This window comes from Sciurus carolinensis, chromosome 5 (assembly GCF_902686445.1).
Source record: "Sciurus carolinensis chromosome 5, mSciCar1.2, whole genome shotgun sequence".
Classification (NCBI taxonomy): Eukaryota; Metazoa; Chordata; class Mammalia; order Rodentia; family Sciuridae; genus Sciurus; species Sciurus carolinensis.
Genome location: NC_062217.1, coordinates 28,631,277 through 28,649,758, shown reverse-complemented (window position 1 = coordinate 28,649,758; position 18,482 = coordinate 28,631,277). Strand labels below are relative to the sequence as shown.

The window sequence follows — 18,482 nt, the reverse complement described above, 5'->3', positions numbered from 1 at the left end:
GGTAGTAAAACCAAGAGTAATCTATTATGCCCTCTTAGTTTGCTCATGTTATTTTAGAAAATTCTTCAGAAATCAAAATAGCCATCAGGTAAATTCGTGAAGAAAATGTAGGAACGCCTGCTGGCCACTCATTGTCTGTCCACGGCTCCTACTTTGGCTCCAGTCTCTGTTTCCTCTTTTCTCAGTCACACCGCTACGATCTGGTTTGTGCTGCCACCTCCCCGTGGAAACTATCCGTAGTTACCAATGAATCATGAAACCTGAGGGCTTATCCTTTTATTTTTTAGTACTAGGAATTGAACCCAGGAACACTTTATTGCTGAACTATATCTCCAGTTCCTTTTTAAAAAATTATTATTAAATTTGCTGAAAGTCTTGCTAAGTTGCTGAGGCTGTCCTCAAACTTGTGATCCTTCTGCTTCAAGCTTCCTCTTCACTGAGATTACAGGTGTGTGCCAGCTGCCCAGACTAAGAGGTCTCTTTTAGACCTGTGATCTCTGCTCTTGGAGGCTGTGGAGTCTCATTCCTTCCTCCTACATCCTCTTATTTCTTAGGTTTCCCCAAACCTACCCCCTGGGTATTTTCCCTCCTCTCTGAACACGCCTCCATTCCTTCTCTGCCCCTCACCTTGTCTCCAAAAGTCTTTCACCCCATGCTCTCTACATTCCTTGTCTCATCTGTGCTCTTGGCTCCAACCCCTTCTTTTTCTTTTTTGGTACCGGGGATTGAGCTCAGGGGCACTCGACCACTGAGCCACATCCCCAGCCCTATTTTGTATTCTATTTAGAGACAGGGTCTCACTGAGTTGCTCAGTGGCTCGCTTTCGCTGAGGCTGGTTCTGAATTTGCCATCCTCCTGCCTTGGCCTCCGAAGTCACTGGGATTACAGGCATACGCCACCTTGCCTAGTGGCTCCAACCCCTTCTATTCTTCCAAGAGTTTCAGGTGCTGCCTTCTCCCGACTCAACTCACATCTACCTGGGGATGTCCCACAGAGGCCTACAGCCACCAACCCAGGCTGCACTCATGATCTCTGTCCTAACCCTTCCGCTCCTCCTGTGCTGGCTCCCCAGGTGGATGGTCACAGGCCTCACACCAGGACCTTTCTGTACTATCACTGGGCTGGCTTAATTAAGGCCCTTATCATATTTTGTTTCCTCCTAGGGTGACTGTCATCATTTCTGATTGGATGCTCTCTAAAGCCACCCTCCACACTGCAGCTCATCTTTCTAGAATGCATGCTGATCTTGTCAAGCCCTCTTCTTATTTGAAACTCATCAGTGGCTTTCAGAACCTGAGCAACTGGCTTAGATGCCCCCTCTGTTCAAAGGGTTCTGAATGGGTCAAAGAACATACAAACTCCTCAGTGCATTATACAAAGCCTTTGAAGACTTGACTTCTGCCTCCCCGTCTGCTGAAGTCCATGCCTAGCTTTCGTCCTTCCCTGCTTGCCACACTGACCTCTACATGTCCTCCCACATGCATCAGGCTGTCTTACTCCTCTAAGCCAAACCATACACTGTTCTCTTGGTCTGTAGTGCCCACCGACCACTGTCTGCTTTACATAGTTCTTTCAAACTGCAGCTCAGACATCAGCGCCTCTGGGAAGTCCTTCTTGGTACTCCTGACTCAACAACTGATGACGCCCTCAGCAACCATCTCCACCTCATGCACTGAGCATACTCTTAACAACTGCACTTGCCACACTGTATCACAATCACCATTACCCATCTATCTTTATGACTAGACTGAACCTTCCAGGGAGAGACTGCTTTATGTACCTCTGTATTCGTGGGGCCCAGATCTAGTGCACAGCATGTAAGCATTGCTCCAAACTTGGCTGAAGTCAATCAAAATAAATTTTAGTTTTCTGACCAGAGAATTAATTTACTAAAGGTTTTTGTTAAGTCTCTCCATTGTTTCAGGCACTAGACAAAGATCTGACTAACTCTACCTCAAGTAGATGGGTGAGATGTGTACAGAAGAGGTAGATTTTTAAATTAGATTTTAAGGAACGTAGGAAGTTAGGGGGAGGATGGTCATTCCATTCCCAGCAAAGGAAAAAGCATATGTAGAAGCAAGGACTTAACCGAGGGCCTGGCATGTTGGTCCAAGATGAAGTGAGAGTGGAACGGAGAGTTCTTGGATGCAAAGGTGAAAAGCAAGCATTAGGAGAAGGCGGTTTTTTAAAATAGCAATTTATAGCACTGACTTTGTAGGATGCCAGAACTAGATTGGCTATTTCCTACCTACATCATCTTGAGCAAATTACTTAACGTCTCTCAACGTTAGTTTTTCCCCTGTAAAACAAGAATGATGATGAGATGCGGTGGTGGTGACAATGCCATGCTGGGGCCACGCCAGTTGCTTGGCTTTCATTGGTTTATTTTATTTATTTATTTATAAAAAATTTTTTAAAAAAATTTTCAGACTGCATTTTGATTCATTGTACACAAATGGGTACAACTTTTCGTTTCTGTGGTTGTACACATCATTAGCTTATTTTAATCTGCACACCCCGCAATGTAGTTCTTGTTATCATAGATAAGGAAACGGACTTTAGAGGTTCTGTGACTTGCTGAAGGTCGACTAGGAGTGAGTGGCAGGGCCCGGTGGTCCAACTCCAGAGCTTTGGTTTAACTACTCAACTATACTGTGGTTGGAAAGATTAAGTGATAAATACAGTGCCAAGGGTACAGCCTGGCACAAGTTCGCCATTCAGTAAATGGAAGCTGTCTCTAACAGCCATTATGTTTAGGATGCCTGGGCGGAGAGGTGTGAGTTGAGAAACACCGTGTGAATCCAGCTGTGCATCGTGGAGCACGCAGGATGCACTGGAGTTGGGGGTGCAGAGGCAGAGAGGACTGAGGAGGAGCTGCGCCAAGGCAGCGGAGATCAGGTGGAAAAGGGGGATGAGTTCAAGAGACCAGCGTCTGCCTCTCAGCAAGGAGTCACGTGCGCTCAGGCAGAAAGTTAATGACAAATGCAGTTCTTGTATTCTCATAAAAGTTATTTGTGAAGATTGCTTGTAAAAATGTGCCAAAAATCAAGCTCTCAACTTTTTAATGTAGCTACAAAACAACACCACTACCACTATTACCAACACGCATCTCACAGCAATTGAAAGCGATAATAACTGGGCACCGTGGTGCATACCTATAATCCCAGCGGCTTGGGAGGCTGAGGCAGGAGGATTGCGAGTTCAAAGCCAGGGCTTGGCAACTTAGCAAGGCCCTAAGCAACTCAGTGAGAACCTGTCTCTAAATAAAATACTGGCCTAAATAAAAATAAAAAAGGCTGGAGATGTGGCTCAGTGATCTAGTGCCACTGGGTTCAATCCCCAGTACAAAAAAAAAGGAATTGTAGGTATTATAATTTATACTGCCTATATTTAATTTCTTTGGGAAATTCACATACATAATGCATATGGAAGTATTTTTAAATCAATCTGAGCATCTTTGCATTTGTCATTTATGCATATGTACATTTATACCTATACGGTCTTATAGATAATCACATTTTTAAAACATTCTAGAATTTTATTTTGAGACATAACTGGATTTAGCCTAAAGCAATTCTGATCTATAAATTTAGCATCAATAATATTAACTCTAAAATTACACTAGAATTAAAAAAGGGAGATTATTTAGAACAGAAGACAGGATCACACGTCACTCTAGACTAAGGCCTGGTACCTGAGAACAGCGGGAGGGTGAGCTCAGGGTACATCCTGGCCAGTTCTGAGGACAGGAGGGCCAGCGACACACTGTACAGGGGTGGCAAGGGGCCGTGGGTTCCGTAGAGAATACTGCCAGGTCTCTGTTCAGAGACTTTCTTCGAGTATACAAAAAGCTTTGCTTCAAGGATCTATTAAAAAGGAAAGTTCAAGAAACAGTTATGAGAAAAGCTTTAGCTGGACATCTCAAGAGCATTTGTATTTAATAAAAGTTATCACAACTGCCTACTGCCTACCTTAAGACAGGATTCAAGGTAAAGCTATCAGTTATTTATGATGTTTACGGGACATTCTGTAAATTTTTTTTTTTAACTCTTCACATCCACCAGTGACATACAGAAACAAATAAATAAAAGTGTTCTATCCTCAAGGATAAAAATTTTCCATGCCAGAAAAATGATACGTGCCTGCATGAGCTGCATGGAGATTTCGTAAATCTCTCTGTTGGTGTCAGAAGCCTTGAATAGAACAAGGTTTAACAATGTCACTATGTCGAAGGGATAGTTCCTAAAAACAAAAACAGCACAGTTTGTAAGACAGCCTGGCTAATAATCCTGCTAGACTGTTCTCTCTCACAATTTTAGATGCCACACTGACTTCAATCACAGATACTGATATTCCTTTGCCCATTTGGCTGGTTTCAACCTCCTTCTTTTGCCACTTGTTAGAAGATAAAGGAAAACAATTCTTCTTGTATGAAGTGGAATGTTCTGACACAGGATAAAAGTACACTAAAACTCTATTTGATACCAACAGACTTTAATGAAAACCAAACATAAACAGAAAGGACTGAAGAGGTCCTGGGTGCTAAATTTCTCTATAGTTCATTGAATTAAGATTTTCATTTGATCCATCTAAACCAAATAATTATTAGGAACAATGTGCAAAGCACGGATAATGTGAAGTTGGTGAGGCTGGACTGCAGCTTCATTAGGGAGACAAACGGTACAGTTTGGTTCTAATGAGTGTCAAGAGGGCAGAATCCACAGCTTGTTACAAGAATCTGACGAGGAATACCGACTGGGGCTCTGGGGTTAGGAAAGGCTATTCTGAGGTGGAAACGAGGAAACCAAGCGTTGAAGCACCTCAAGACACCAGGCCATGGAAGGGGCAAGACCGGGCATTTTCCAGGCAGAGAAAAAGCGTTTTGAAGGATTACGAGAATGAAACAGCAAGACACCTTCTGTAAGAGGAAAGAATCTATGTGGAGTCGATTGAACAAAGGAATTTAGAGGTAAAGGAGATGGGAAAGGGCAGGAGGTTGGAACCACAGATGACCAGCCAATGAACTTCACCTGAAAAGGTGAAGGGCATCATTGCAGGACTCCCAGCCGGGGAGGGAGGTAAGGATGTTCACTTAGGAAAAATCTCCTGGATGCTTTGTGGAGCATGGCGTTTAGCGGCCAAGAGTGGACACTGTTATGAGAATCCAAATACAGCCTGCTGAGGGCTGGACCTGGGGCAAGGACAGTAGAGACAGGAAAGGCTAGATCTGAAAAACACTGAGGAGACGACGTTAGCAAGATCTGGCAATCGCACGTGTGGGACAGGAGCTGGAGGAACGGGAGCACAGAGAACAGGTTATGTGGCAATCAGCAGGGTAAACAAGTGGACTGTGGAAATAAAAGCCGTTTTTTCTTGCTGTGTAGTATTATTTAAGATGTCTTCTTTTCACTATATGTATTTTCTCAATTTATTGTGGAAAAGAGGTTACAGAAAGAAAATGCCTGATAAGGTGGAAAACTAGTGTATAGAATAGTCTATATCAGGAGGTGGGTGGCTGATATTTATTTTTGGGCAATCTTCAGAAAACAGAAGATAGTGGAGAGGTGAATAGCATACTGTTTTTTCCTGTTGGTTCCTTTTTTTTTTGCTATATAATTACACTGCCTTAGAAGTTCTGTTTTAGAAAAATTGGCCTTTAAGAAAGACATAATTCCACTCTGGAGACATCCCATTTTATGGTAAGAATTTATAGTGAGAATTGGTTAAACACATTAAAAAGGTTCTGAATATATTTTCCTTCTAAATAATTCAAGTAACACAAAGGGCTGAAGGATCCTCTCTGAAGATGGTTCACTTGCACAGCTGGAAAGTTGGTGCTGGCTTTAGATAGGTGAATAAAATAGAAAAAGAAATAAATACATCTCCTTCTTCTCCCCCACACCCTGTTGTCCCTATATCAGAAACAATTACTGTTACATTTCATCTCTATTCTAAGTATACATACAAACGTATACACTGAAATATCCCTCCCCCAATGTCCAGGGTTTTAAATGTGAACATGTTGCTTTGTTTTTTGATGATTTGTTTCTGTCATTGAACTATGGTTCACTTAAGTCTTAACAGCTGCATAGTATTCCCCAGTACAGAGATATCCTAAGTACCCATTCTTGTAGGGAGTGCTATGATGAGTTACCTACGTGCTCCTTTCAGGACTGAGGCACTTCATCCTCCACCAAAGAGTTGGCAGCTAAATTCCCTGAGCTGAATCATTCTCTGAAGACTACTTTTAGCCCAAGAGATTTGCCTAGGCCAAGGTCATGCCTGCTACACAGCAGTACCTGTGGATTCTCAGTTCTGCTAAATCCTGTTTCCTTCACTTCCCCATAGTCATGGGTCCCAAGGACACCTCTAATAGATCTCCAGCACTAATCACAGAATCCCCATCTCAGAACCTCTTTCCTGGGGAAGTTCATCTCTGATAATGACAGACTTTTAGGATATTTTCAATTTTCCACTATAATGTGACACAAATACCCAATGTGCAAGTATTCCTTTGAAAAAGATTTCTAGAAGAGGTCATGTAGGCTCAAAGGGCACATTTAAATTTCTGGTAGATGCTGATACATATTGCCTTTCAAAATAATTACTTCTCTAGAACTTTTTTTTTTTTTTTTTTGGTGTTGGGAATGGAAACCAGCCTCACACATGCCAAACACGCACTCTTACCTCTGTACCCCCAGCCCATTTGATCTTTAAATGAACACAGTATAAATGGCTGTGTCTGACGGGAACCTGGGGAAGACCCACAGACGTGGTGGTGGTGATGGGAGGGGATGGTGAGAGTGAGGACAGATGCCTGACGTTTATATGATCATGTGCTTACTTTGTGCCACGTAGCACGCCAAGGCTTTGACCTAGGTAGTAATTTCATCTTCACAAAAAGTTAACAGGCCTAGAGAAGTGAAATACTTGCCTGAGCTCATGGAGAGTCCCTTACTTCTGAGCTCTCCATGAGCTCAAATATGTCTGACTCCAAAAAATTCAAGCTCTGACCCACAGTATTATCAGCCTTCTAGATTGCTGGCAGTAGCGCACTCCACAGACAGACTAATTGGAATTCTTACAAATGGCAGCAGCTGGAGGCACACCTTTGTCACTTGGAAGCAGAAAGGAAACTCCCTCCAAGTCCCACAGGAGTAGACCCACGTCACGCCTTGCAACACAGGGATTCCACACAATACATTCATATACAAAGAAGCACAGAGAAGTACTGCTGGGTCACTGGGGATCCAAAGGCAGGAAAGAGGAAGATAAAGCCTCCCTCTCAGGCAGGGCCAGGCACTTGACATGTAATTAGGACAGTCACTGAGTTGCTTAAGACTGAAATATGGAATTCATGCAGAACAACACTGAAAGGAATAATAGATACAGAAAATAAGAGAAACCCAGAGAAGGAATAAATTAGAAAGATTCCAAATAAGCCAACAGGCACAATAAAACAATTATATCTATATGCTTCAAATAGGTTTAGAAACAGAATCTTGTTCATTCAGTATTAGTTATTCAACATCAGTAGAAAGTAAAAAATAAATATCTGTGATAGTATGGAATAAAAGTAATAATAAAATTAATATAAAGGTATATGTGAGGAAAGAAGTTAAACGAGATATGAAACTATGTAGACAAAAGAAATTTTGGAAATTTGGGAAATGCCAAATAGTTTGGCCAAATAGTTTAGAACTATGTGGCAAAGTTCAGGATGGCTTTGAGGCGTTCTGAAGAGAAACAGGTAACTAGTTGGTGGGGTCACTTCACACTGCTCCTCTAATAGCTAGTGACTAATAACAGTGTTGGTGGAGTGCTTCCCATGTGCAAGGCTTCAGACCAAGAGACAGGTTTTTATTTAATCCTTCCTCTATTATTACTCCCGTTTCACAAATGAATAAGCATTATAGTACTTGCTCAAGTACACACAGCCTGATTACAGGCAGGGGGAGGATTCGAACCCAAGACAGTCTGTTTCTAGAGCCCGATTTACCAAACTCTGCTCTCCTGAGAAACTCCAGCTGGCTGACTGAACCAAATGAGGCTCCTTGTCACTTGTTAGAAGTGTGATTGTCACTTGTGAATCATAAGCTTTATTTGTTTTTCTTTTTAATAGGTGGATGTTATTTCCTTAAGAAAAGGACATTTACTTTTAAGAATTCAAGTTTTCTTCCAATTAAAACAAGTTATATTTCATGTATGTATAATACGTCAAAATAAACTCTATTTTCATGTAAATTATATATGATCAAAATGTAAAAATGTGTTCTACTGTCATGTACAACAAATTAGAACAAATAAATCAATTAAGAAAACAAAAAGAACAAATTAAAAAAAAGAATTCAAGTTTTCTAGGCTTAATTTAAATTAGAAAAGATTTAAAGTTAAGGCAAAACAATGACAAAATCGACCCCTGAAAAGAAACCCAATGAAGTTATTTTAAGATTATGTTGGAGGTTCAAAATAAGAACAGTGGAATTTTTTTTTTTTCCTGCGGTGCGGTGCTGTGGAATTCTTAAGTACTGGCATGTGACGAGAACTCTGGTGAGTGAAGCCAGCGACTGGTAATGGCCTGTCCTCACGTACAGCAGAGTGTTTGCCTTGACCTGAGACCTTGGAAATCCTTCTAGGCTGGTATACATTTCCTATCTGTTGCACGCTGGCCTCATTGGCACTTGAGGGGAAGGTTAGTAAGTGCATGCACAGAAGCCAAATAGTCATTTGAATTAAAACTGCCTGCCAGGTAAGCTATTTCCTTTTGTGTTAAATTATAGAATTAAGCTGCACTTGATTTTTTTTTTTTGCTGGTGGGGGGTACTGGGGATTGAAATCAGGGCATTCTATCACTGAGCCACATCCCCAGCCCTATCCTGTATTTTATTTAGAGATAGGGTCTCACTGAGTTGCTTAGTGCCTCACTTTTGTTGAGGCTGGCTTTGAACCTGTGATCCTCCTGCCTCAGCCTTCTGAGCCACTGGAATTATAGGTGAGTGCCACCGTGTCTGGCTGCACTTCATAGCTTTTAATCAAATATTCACACATATTTTGTGAAAAATTCTTCAAAATTCATATTGTCAGTTCTACCATCACTTTTGTCTTTACTTCTCCTAGTCCTGTTTTCAATCTCTCCAGAGTCAGCACAGCACACAGCACAGCTTCACTGTTTTGACTGGAAATCAGTAAGTTTACCGTAGACACATGCACATGTACACACCTATGGTCTTTTACTTCTAGTAAAGAAACCAAAACAAGCAATATAGAGAACTGATTTTCTTTTCCACCCATTAGTATAGCTAATGAATAGAGGGATTGATAAGTTAACTATGCAAGTGGCTAATTCCCTCTTCAAAAACTCAGGGCAGAAAACTGAAATTCACAAGAGGATTTTTTTAATTTCAAATGCAATCTTTTAGGTATTTTAAAGTCAGTCATTACTCAGCCATAAAGAAGAATGAAATTATGGCATTTGATGGTAAATGGATGTAACTGGAGTCTATCATGCTAAGTGAAATAAGCCAGACCCAAAAAGTCAAAGGTCTATTGTTTTCCCTGATATGTGGAAGCTAGTCCAGAATGAGGTGGGGGTAGCGGGGAGGAAGGGAGAGAGGGGGGGGAGAGAGAGAGAGAGAGAGAGAGAGAGAGAGAGAGAGAGAGAGAGAGAGAGAGAGACAGAGAGAGACACAGAGAGAGAGAGAAGTGGGGGATCCTATCAACAGAAGAAAGTTTAGTGGAGTAGAGGAAGATTGGAGGGAGGGAGGAGAGACAGTATAAGGGAAGAACAGTGGAATCAATCTGACCTAACTTTCCTATGTACATATATGAAATACCACAGTGAATCTCACCATGTACAAGACACTAATAACAAAACCTATAAGTAAATACCAGAAAGATCTGTGAGTGGAGGTAAGGGACCAGGGGAGGAAGAAAGGAGAGAAAGGGGAAATACTGGGAACTGAACTAGAACAAATTACAATCCATGATTTTAAAATTATGTCAAAATAAATCCTAATGTTACATAAAATTAAAAAGAAAAAAAACACAGAAAAAGTCAATTGTTAGTGATCCTTAATAAATGAATCTGCTTACAAACTTCAATATTCTTCTACAAATAAATCCAGCATATGATCATTCTCAGTTGAAGAGGAGGGGGGAATTATTTATTTTATAAGAAGGATTCTTTGCTTTAGAAAATGTCATGTAGGAGTTACTATACAACTTGAGAAATTTAAAACATGACTCAAGTTTGTGTAAGACTTTTTGGGAACATACTTCCAAAGATAAGGCAAATAGCTTATCTTAGTCACTTTTACAAGCACACTTACAGAAACAAAGCAAAAGCGGAAAACACCAGAAATGTTTTTAAAAAGAAAGAAGTGCTGAAAACTTGAGTGCAGACTGCATCAGCCTCTCTGGAGCCTGGCTAGACTACCCAGGCAGAGAATTTATGGAGAAAGTGAATTTAGAAAGGCAGCAGAGCTGACTTCTTAAATCCTGAACCTGTCCTGTGGTGGGAATAGTCTAAGAGACAAAACAGTTGAGGACGATGTCTTCAAACATGTATTAGTAACACGGGGTTTTATGAGCTAATAATTTTGCAGCCAGGAGTATTGATGTAGTTGAGACTATACTGCTAAATTCATGAAGTATTGTTCTCTAAGGAAAAAATACCTTGATTTAGCAGAGGCATGTGGTGTGGTATTTTATGAGATGGCTTTGTAGTGAAATAAATTTAACTATGATAGTTCAAACCAAGTCCTTTGGGGAAAGGGCAGTGAAGAGGGGAAATCTATTATTATTATTATTATTTAAATCAAAGAGGTCCCAGTCTCAGATTCTAAGTACATTTTTAAAAATTGAAGGATCATGTAAATAAAACTTTGTTTTTAGAATGTTGAAATATCTGAAAATAAAAAGAACACTCTGAAGACTTTTTTTTGTAACAATGTTAATTTGGTAATGTCGAGTAGGTATAATTTTTAGTGATTCTTATGTCAAGAAATAAAATTTGATAGGAAATCAGACAGTGAGGTTATTTCCATATGCTATAAGTTCTATGGAGAATAATGTATATAATAAAAATTTCACCACTAAGATTATGGATAGTAAAATCTTTACACATGAAAAGTTATCTATTTTTATAAAAGAAAGATAAAAAATTTCAAGAGGAACCTGTCTCTTTAAACATCATGCTCATTTTGAGTATATTGAAACTAGATATCTTCTACAATATGGTTCTTACTAATTTAGATCCATAATAGGTTGAAATTTAAAACTAATTCACTTTTATTCCCTTGATCCATTTGTTCAAGATGAATATTTAAAATGCCAACATTTAATTAAAAAGGAAAATCGATGATCTATATGAATCTTTTCAAAAATAAATGAGCTGCATTCTCTCAAATTTTCTAATGCATAAGTTCTTTCTTAGGAATAGCTGATGCAAACTGGGGGCTCTTCATTAACCCTTTCATCTCATCTACAAAATTATTTCCCTCAATAAATTGTAGTGCTGAAGAACTTCATTAAATGACTAATTTGTATAATAAGGGTTTTGCTGTTTTAATCTTGGGGCTGGGGGGTAGCTTGGAGGTAGAGTGTGTGCTTAGCATGAAGTAAGTTCTGGGTTCAATCCTCCCCAAGAAGGTGTAATCTATGGAGTTGATATTATATGGCCTTTGTCGTATCTACCCTCCCCCGGCCCCTGCCCCATTTCTGAAGTTTTGGACAAAGAAAATTTCAACATCTTAAGTTGCTTCCTGGATTTGATTCAGTCTGCAGATGGCTGAAGAGTTTATAGTTCATACTTGCAACAAACATTTCTAGACATTCCTTTAACTCTTTAAATGGATCTTTATTGTTCTCAAATTCAGCTCTCATACTTCACTGTGAATTTCTGGGTAATTCAAAAACAAGGATACTATAACAAATCACTCTCCTGATCAAATGAGAGAAGTCAATGTAACTTCAGTTTTAAAGGGGGTAGTTTATCTGCTGGGGACATATAAGGGGCATTTTGTATTCTAATAGCTCTCAAACATTCATATTGTGAACAGCAACCTTTATTATACTTGCCACTAGTCATTACTTACAAAAAGTCATACCTGCTTCCACACACGGTTGCTATGGCTTTGAAGCAGCCGGATGCAAGTTGGTAGGAACCTGTGTAGCATCGGTCAATGGCCCAATTAAAAAGATTTATTTGATCAGGATTAAGTTCCAATAGCAAGACCACAACTTCACAGCCAAGTTGATGAACCTGAATACACAGAACAAATCAATCAATCATATTTAATGAAAGAATGTTCTAAGAAAGAAACAAGAATAAGATTAGCCAATATAAATTGGGTACAACAAAAGAGGCGATTGAGCATTCATTGTTTAATTTTCCTGTCACATACTCTTGTCTAAGAGGATGTGATGCTGCAAACAGAACTGATACATATAAACTATATTTAACTCTAGGGAGGATATACTTGTTCTCAAATTTTTAACCCTGAAAAGAAAGGTTATGTCATTGGTAATGTTCCTTTTTTTGTATTTAAGATATTTCTGAGAAACACATGCATTTGGTTTAAATCAAATATAAAAATGGATAGCCTTCATGTATATGAAGTCTTTTAAGGAAAAAAATCAGAATATGAGTCTTGATTATAAAATAAACTGTGTGAAGCTCAGTAACCAATCTTTCAAATAGAATTATAGTTTCTTAGAATAAGTCAAGAGATACACTATATAACACAAGGACTACAATTAGTAGTGATAGACTGTATTCTTGAAAATTGCTGAGCATACATATTTAGTGTTCTCATCCCCCAAATGATAACTCTATGAACTAATACATATGAACTAGATTTAAACATTATAGAATATATATACACATAAGTCATATGCATATACATATTTAAAAATATGTTGTATATGATAAATACAATTTTATATGTTGACTAAAATATAAATTTGAGAAAAAAGAAATACAGTCTCAACAGATTTGTTGTAATCAGAGGCTTTATATGGAAAAACACCACCATGGATAAAATACTTCATTGAAAATTCCCAAAACTACTGTTAAAATTTTGGAAGGTCAGTGAGCATGCGCATTCATCTGGGAGAAGCCTGGTGCCTCAAGGCTATACCCCCCTCACAAAATAACAACTTCCCATCTTTTCTCGAAATTGCCCAGTCTCCTTGCCGGTGGCGACCATATGGAAATCGAATAATCTGGCTTGTTTGTTTACTTGCCGGGTCTGGGTCCAGATGGGAGTGATACTCTAATTGGACGCACAAGCATCTTCAACCTAGCTGCCCTCATCCCCCTTACATAATTCACAACAGATAAAAGCTGATGATACTATTGCAAAGGATATGAAAATAACATTTTCTTAAGAAGTTAAGTTTGACTTGAAAGAAAGTCAGCAAGTTCTTGTTGTGCTTTACAAACTTTATATTGAGGTATAAAATATGCAGAGATAGCGTATAAGTATACGATGGATTATCCTAAACATGCTAGCGTGATCATCACCAGGTCAGAACCACTATATTGCCATACCACTGAAGCCTCTCTTGGGCACTCTTAACAGCCTCCTGCTCTTCCCCTGAAGCAACCACTATCCTGACTTCTACTACTATTAGTTTGGGCAGTTTTTAAACTCTATATTAATGGAGTTATATAATTTTGTGTCTCACATGACTTTAATTTGCATTTCCCTGATGCTATAGATTGCGTCAACACAGAATGCATGTGTTAAATCCTTATGCTGAATGTTACAGTATTCAGAGATGAGTTCTTTAGGAGGTGATTAGCCCATGAGGTGCTCATATGAATCTGATTAGTATCTTTATAAAAGGGTTCCCAGATAACTCCCTGCTCCCTTCCACTACCTGAGGATCCAGCAAAAAGATGGCCATCTAAAAACCAGGAAGTGGGCCCTCACTAGACACCGAAACTGCCAGCACCTTAATCTTGGACTCCCTTGTCCCCACAACTGTGAGAAATAAATTTCTACTGTTGATAAGCCACTCAAACTATGGTATTTTGTTACAAATGCCTGAATGGACTAAGATACCTGATTTATAATGGACCTCATAGTTTTTTCTTACGTTTATTTTGGGCATTTAGATAATCTCTTGTGAATTGCTTAAATTTCTTGCTCATTTTTCTATTGTTTGTATATACCTATTTGCAGGGGTTGTTTATATATTCTAGATAAAAACCCCTTGCTAGTTATGTGTTACAAACATCTTTCACTCTATTAGTAACCTATTCATGCAATTAATGGTGTCCTTTGCTAAACAAAAGTTATTAATTAGTCCATCCTTATACTTAGAATTTTGTATTCTGTTTAAGAAACTTAAATCTAACCCCAGGAATGAAGATATTCTTTTGTATTATTTTCTAGAAACTTCAATATTTTAGATGTTACATTTAGATCTACAATCCACCTCCAATGCAGTTTTGGGTTTAGTGAGGAAGGAGTCAAATTATACTTTTCAATTTTAAAAAAATATGGTTTTCATTCAAATAACTTGGTGAAAAAAACACTCATTAAAAAAAACTTCCTTTCCCCCACACCTTCTGTAGTGCCACCCTTGAGGTAAATAAAATGTAAACATACCTGATTCATTTCTTGCCTTTCTATTCTACTTCATTTATATATTTATCTATTCTCTGGTCAATATTATAGTGTTTTCACTACTGTAAGTTTATGGGAAGTATTGATTTCTGCTGAAGTAAATCCTCTTGCTTTGCTTATGTTGTTTAAAATTATCTTACCTTTCTAGGTCTTATACATTTCCATACATATATATTTTAAAAGGATCATGTCAGTTGCCACAAATATCCTGCCAGGGTTTTGACTGGGTTTGTAATGTCTCTATAAATTATTTTGGTGGAAAACTGACATCTTTATAATATCGAATTTTCTAATTCATGAACACAGTCCTTTTTCTCATTTATTAGATCTGTAATTTTTCTCATTAATGCTTTACATATTTCTATATAAAGGGCTTTACACATTTTTCTTTGATTTGTTCCTAAGTAATGTTAGTTTCTAATTAAAAATGCTATTATTAATGGTATATTGTTTATAATTTACTTTTGTAATTGCTTAGTGCTCTATACTTAAATATAATTGATTTTTTCATTTTGATCTTTCATTCAGCAATTTTGCTAAATAAATCTATAGATTCTTTTGAATTTCCTATATACATAATTGTGTCATTTGTGAATAATGAGTTTTATTTCTTCTTTTTTCATTTCTTATATTTTTTCTTTCCTAATGTGCTCGTGAGAATCTCTAGTATAATATTAATAGAGGTGGTGAAGGTGAACTTTCTTGGTCATTCTAATATCAGAGGGAATACTGTCAATATTAACTATTAAACACGATGTTTACTATAAGGATGTATTTTTTTAACAGACACACTTTATCAAACTAACATTCTTAGTTTTGCTAGTTTTTCCTCATTAATGAGTGCAGAAATTTATCCAGTGCTTTTTCTGCACAGTTCAATAATCACATACTTCCTTTTAAAGATTCTATTAATATTAATGAAATGACAGATATTTGAATATCAGAAAACCTCACAGTTCTTGAATAAACTTAACTTGATCATGATGTGTTATCTTTTTTATATCTCACTGAATTGTTTTCCAATATTTTGTTTAAAGTTTTTTTCATCTATACTCATGAATGAGATTGTCTTTTAATTTTCTTTCTTGTTACATCCTTGTCCACCTGATTACCAAAGTTATACTAGTCTCAAAAATATACTGGGGTATCTTTCCTCTTGATCTGTTTTCTCTTTAAGAATTTATATTAATCAATATAGTTTATCCTTAAATGCTTGGTAGAATTAATCAGTCAAGCCATCTGGTCTTAAAATTTTCTTTAAAACATTCAATTTACAGATTCAACTTTTTTCTCATATATATGACCAGTCAGATTTTGCTTTCCTTCTGTTGTGTTTTTCTAAGAATTTGTCTACTTAATCTAAAACTTCAAGTTCATTGCCATCAAGATATTCATATGTTCTTTTACTTCTACTATCTGTAGCATCTGTGGTAATAATCTTATTTGCATTTGCCTTCTCTAGCTCTGTTTTCTTGACCAGATCTGCTCTCTATTTATTAATTTTATTAGTCTTAACAAATGCAGTTTTTGACTTTAATGATCATTACTATTAATTTTTTCCCTTTCATTAATTTATGTTATTTCTATTTGTTTCCATGTTGTATTTTGAATTTGATATGCTTTTTTCTAACCTCTTATGATAGACACTTAGGTAATTGATTATCTGCCTTTTTTTCTTCTCCTATGTGCATTTAAGTCTATATATTTCATTCTAAGCAAGGCTTTATTTGTAGCCTACAAATTTAGTATGTAGTATTTTCATTATTCTTCAGTTTAAAACATTTTTCAGCTTTCATTCTTATTTATTCTTTGATCACTGGTTATCTGGAAGTATATTTTTATATTATCTTTTTATTATTCCTCACTAGCTTAATGCTACTATGAACAGGTAACAGAAACTGTATCATTTCAATTATTTGAATATGTTGAGGTTACTTTATGACTAGTTCATGGTCAATTTTGGTAAATGCTACCCTGTTTCTGATACTGGTGCATCATAATGCACGGTGATCAACACATAACTTGCACCGGCGTGGCTGACAGGGGAGGAGGCTGCGTTGTAAACGATGTTCCAGAGTTCAGGAACTCAACCGAGGAGGAACCCCGAAGACACCTAAAAACAAATATATTTTCGCTGCTACTTACCCGTAAATCTTGACAAGCCAGGATGTTGTCGAGCCACTTATATAGGTAGCCATCTGGGGAAAGGCCCACATTGTCGAAGACAGGGCCACAACACAATACTGCCGACATTGCCTGATCATAAAAACACAACAAAGCAAGGAAATGAAACCTGGAACAGTAAGGGTATCCGGCTGACTTTATAAAACATAACTGCCAGACGTACAGATGATGATGTCCTATAAAGGCAGTTATTCCTCCAAGATTTTAAAGCATTCCTTAGTAGAGTCAATAAAAACATCAGATTCCGAACTTGGTTTTTAAATAAATGTTAAAAGTTTATCAGTTTAGCTATGTGATTTTACAATTACACAGATCTTTATTTGATGAAGAGTATTTAAAACAAAATGACTACTTCACAGTATATGAAATAAACTTTCAATAATTTCACATGAACAATTTCTGCTTACAAGATAAATTCAGATTTTCAAATTCTGTTTTTATGACAGCTATTAGGCTAATGTACTGAATTGACAACCTATGAAACACAGCAAACCAAATAATTATGATCCTAATCAAAGGTAAAGAAAATGAAAACTATAAATTGTGGTTCCTTGAAGTGGGTGGGGAAAATAAGAGAAGGAGAATCCTGGTTTAAACATGGTAGGTGTCTGTCAAGTTCATCAAGTACACTGGCATTACTGAGCTCAAAGTTCACCTGAATCAGTAAGTAATGGTGCATGTATGACAATGTAGACAGGCAGTTACTTTCCTAAAGGACCAAAAAGCTATACTGATCATGTTTCTGCTGATTCTGAACAGTCCCCAGGGTATGGAAACATTTCTTGCAGTCTGCTAAGGATAGGAGAAGACTAAACAGGGTATGTGACTCTTGGTCAATTTTGAACCTGAGGGTGACATCTGTTTTTTTGTAAAGGTTGGAAGTTGATTGGCAAAGCAACTACTTAAAGAGTAAGTAACCAAAACCATATGGTTATCAGATAGAGAAATACTGGATAACAGTGGGAACTTTTGGGCTGGGGATACAGCTCAGTTGGTAGAGTGCTTGCCTCACATGCATGAATCCCTGTGGTTCAATCCCCAGCACCACAAAAAAAAAAAAAAAAAAAAAAGTAAGAGCCTTAAAAAAGCTTAACTTTTTGAAAGTGTGAGCCCAATTGGAATATTTACATATAACTATTGTCCTATGTTCATGTGTGTATATTTGTGAGTCTCTGAAGTCAATCTAGGTATTTATATGTGTGTGTCCTTTCTTCCATGTACTTTTATATTTTATTACATCCTATCACATTACTTATTTTAACTTTTTTTTTTTTTTGTAGTAGTAGGGATCGAACCCAAGGACTTTACACACACTAGGCAAGCGCTCTTCTGAGCTACATTCCAAACCCTTATTTTCAAGGCAAGACTGTTCGTCTAAGGATGGAGACCAATGATCTGACGATTCAGTGAAAAAGGCATTCCTACCTTTAATGCACAATACTGGTATCTTGTAATCTGATGATTTCTATCACTGTAACGATCCAGAGGTGTAAACATAATGCTGAAGGGTCCTGCCCACTGGCTAAATAAGATGAAGAGATGGTGCCTCAGGCTTTGCTGGGGGAAGAGAAATCTTCGGTGGTGAACTAGGGAGGAAAACAGAGTTACAGTCTACTGACTGGATGCAGTCTGTGTGAGGATTGCATGGCATTCTCAAGTTTT

The 18,482-nt window shown here is 37.7% G+C and overlaps 1 protein-coding gene across 1 annotated transcript in view; it reads right to left on the bottom strand.

Moving 5' to 3' along the window:
* Fry (FRY microtubule binding protein) overlaps positions 1-18,482 on the bottom strand; it is a 243,883-nt gene that overhangs the window by 84,248 nt on the left and 141,153 nt on the right. Inside the window, exons 27-31 of the mRNA XM_047553455.1 lie at positions 18,246-18,406; positions 16,782-16,892; positions 12,108-12,262; positions 4,143-4,242; positions 3,695-3,866 (exon numbers count right to left, since the gene is read on the bottom strand). Of these exons, the coding sequence (XP_047409411.1) occupies positions 3,695-3,866; positions 4,143-4,242; positions 12,108-12,262; positions 16,782-16,892; positions 18,246-18,406 (699 nt within the window). The remainder of the gene's footprint in view (positions 1-3,694; positions 3,867-4,142; positions 4,243-12,107; positions 12,263-16,781; positions 16,893-18,245; positions 18,407-18,482) is intronic.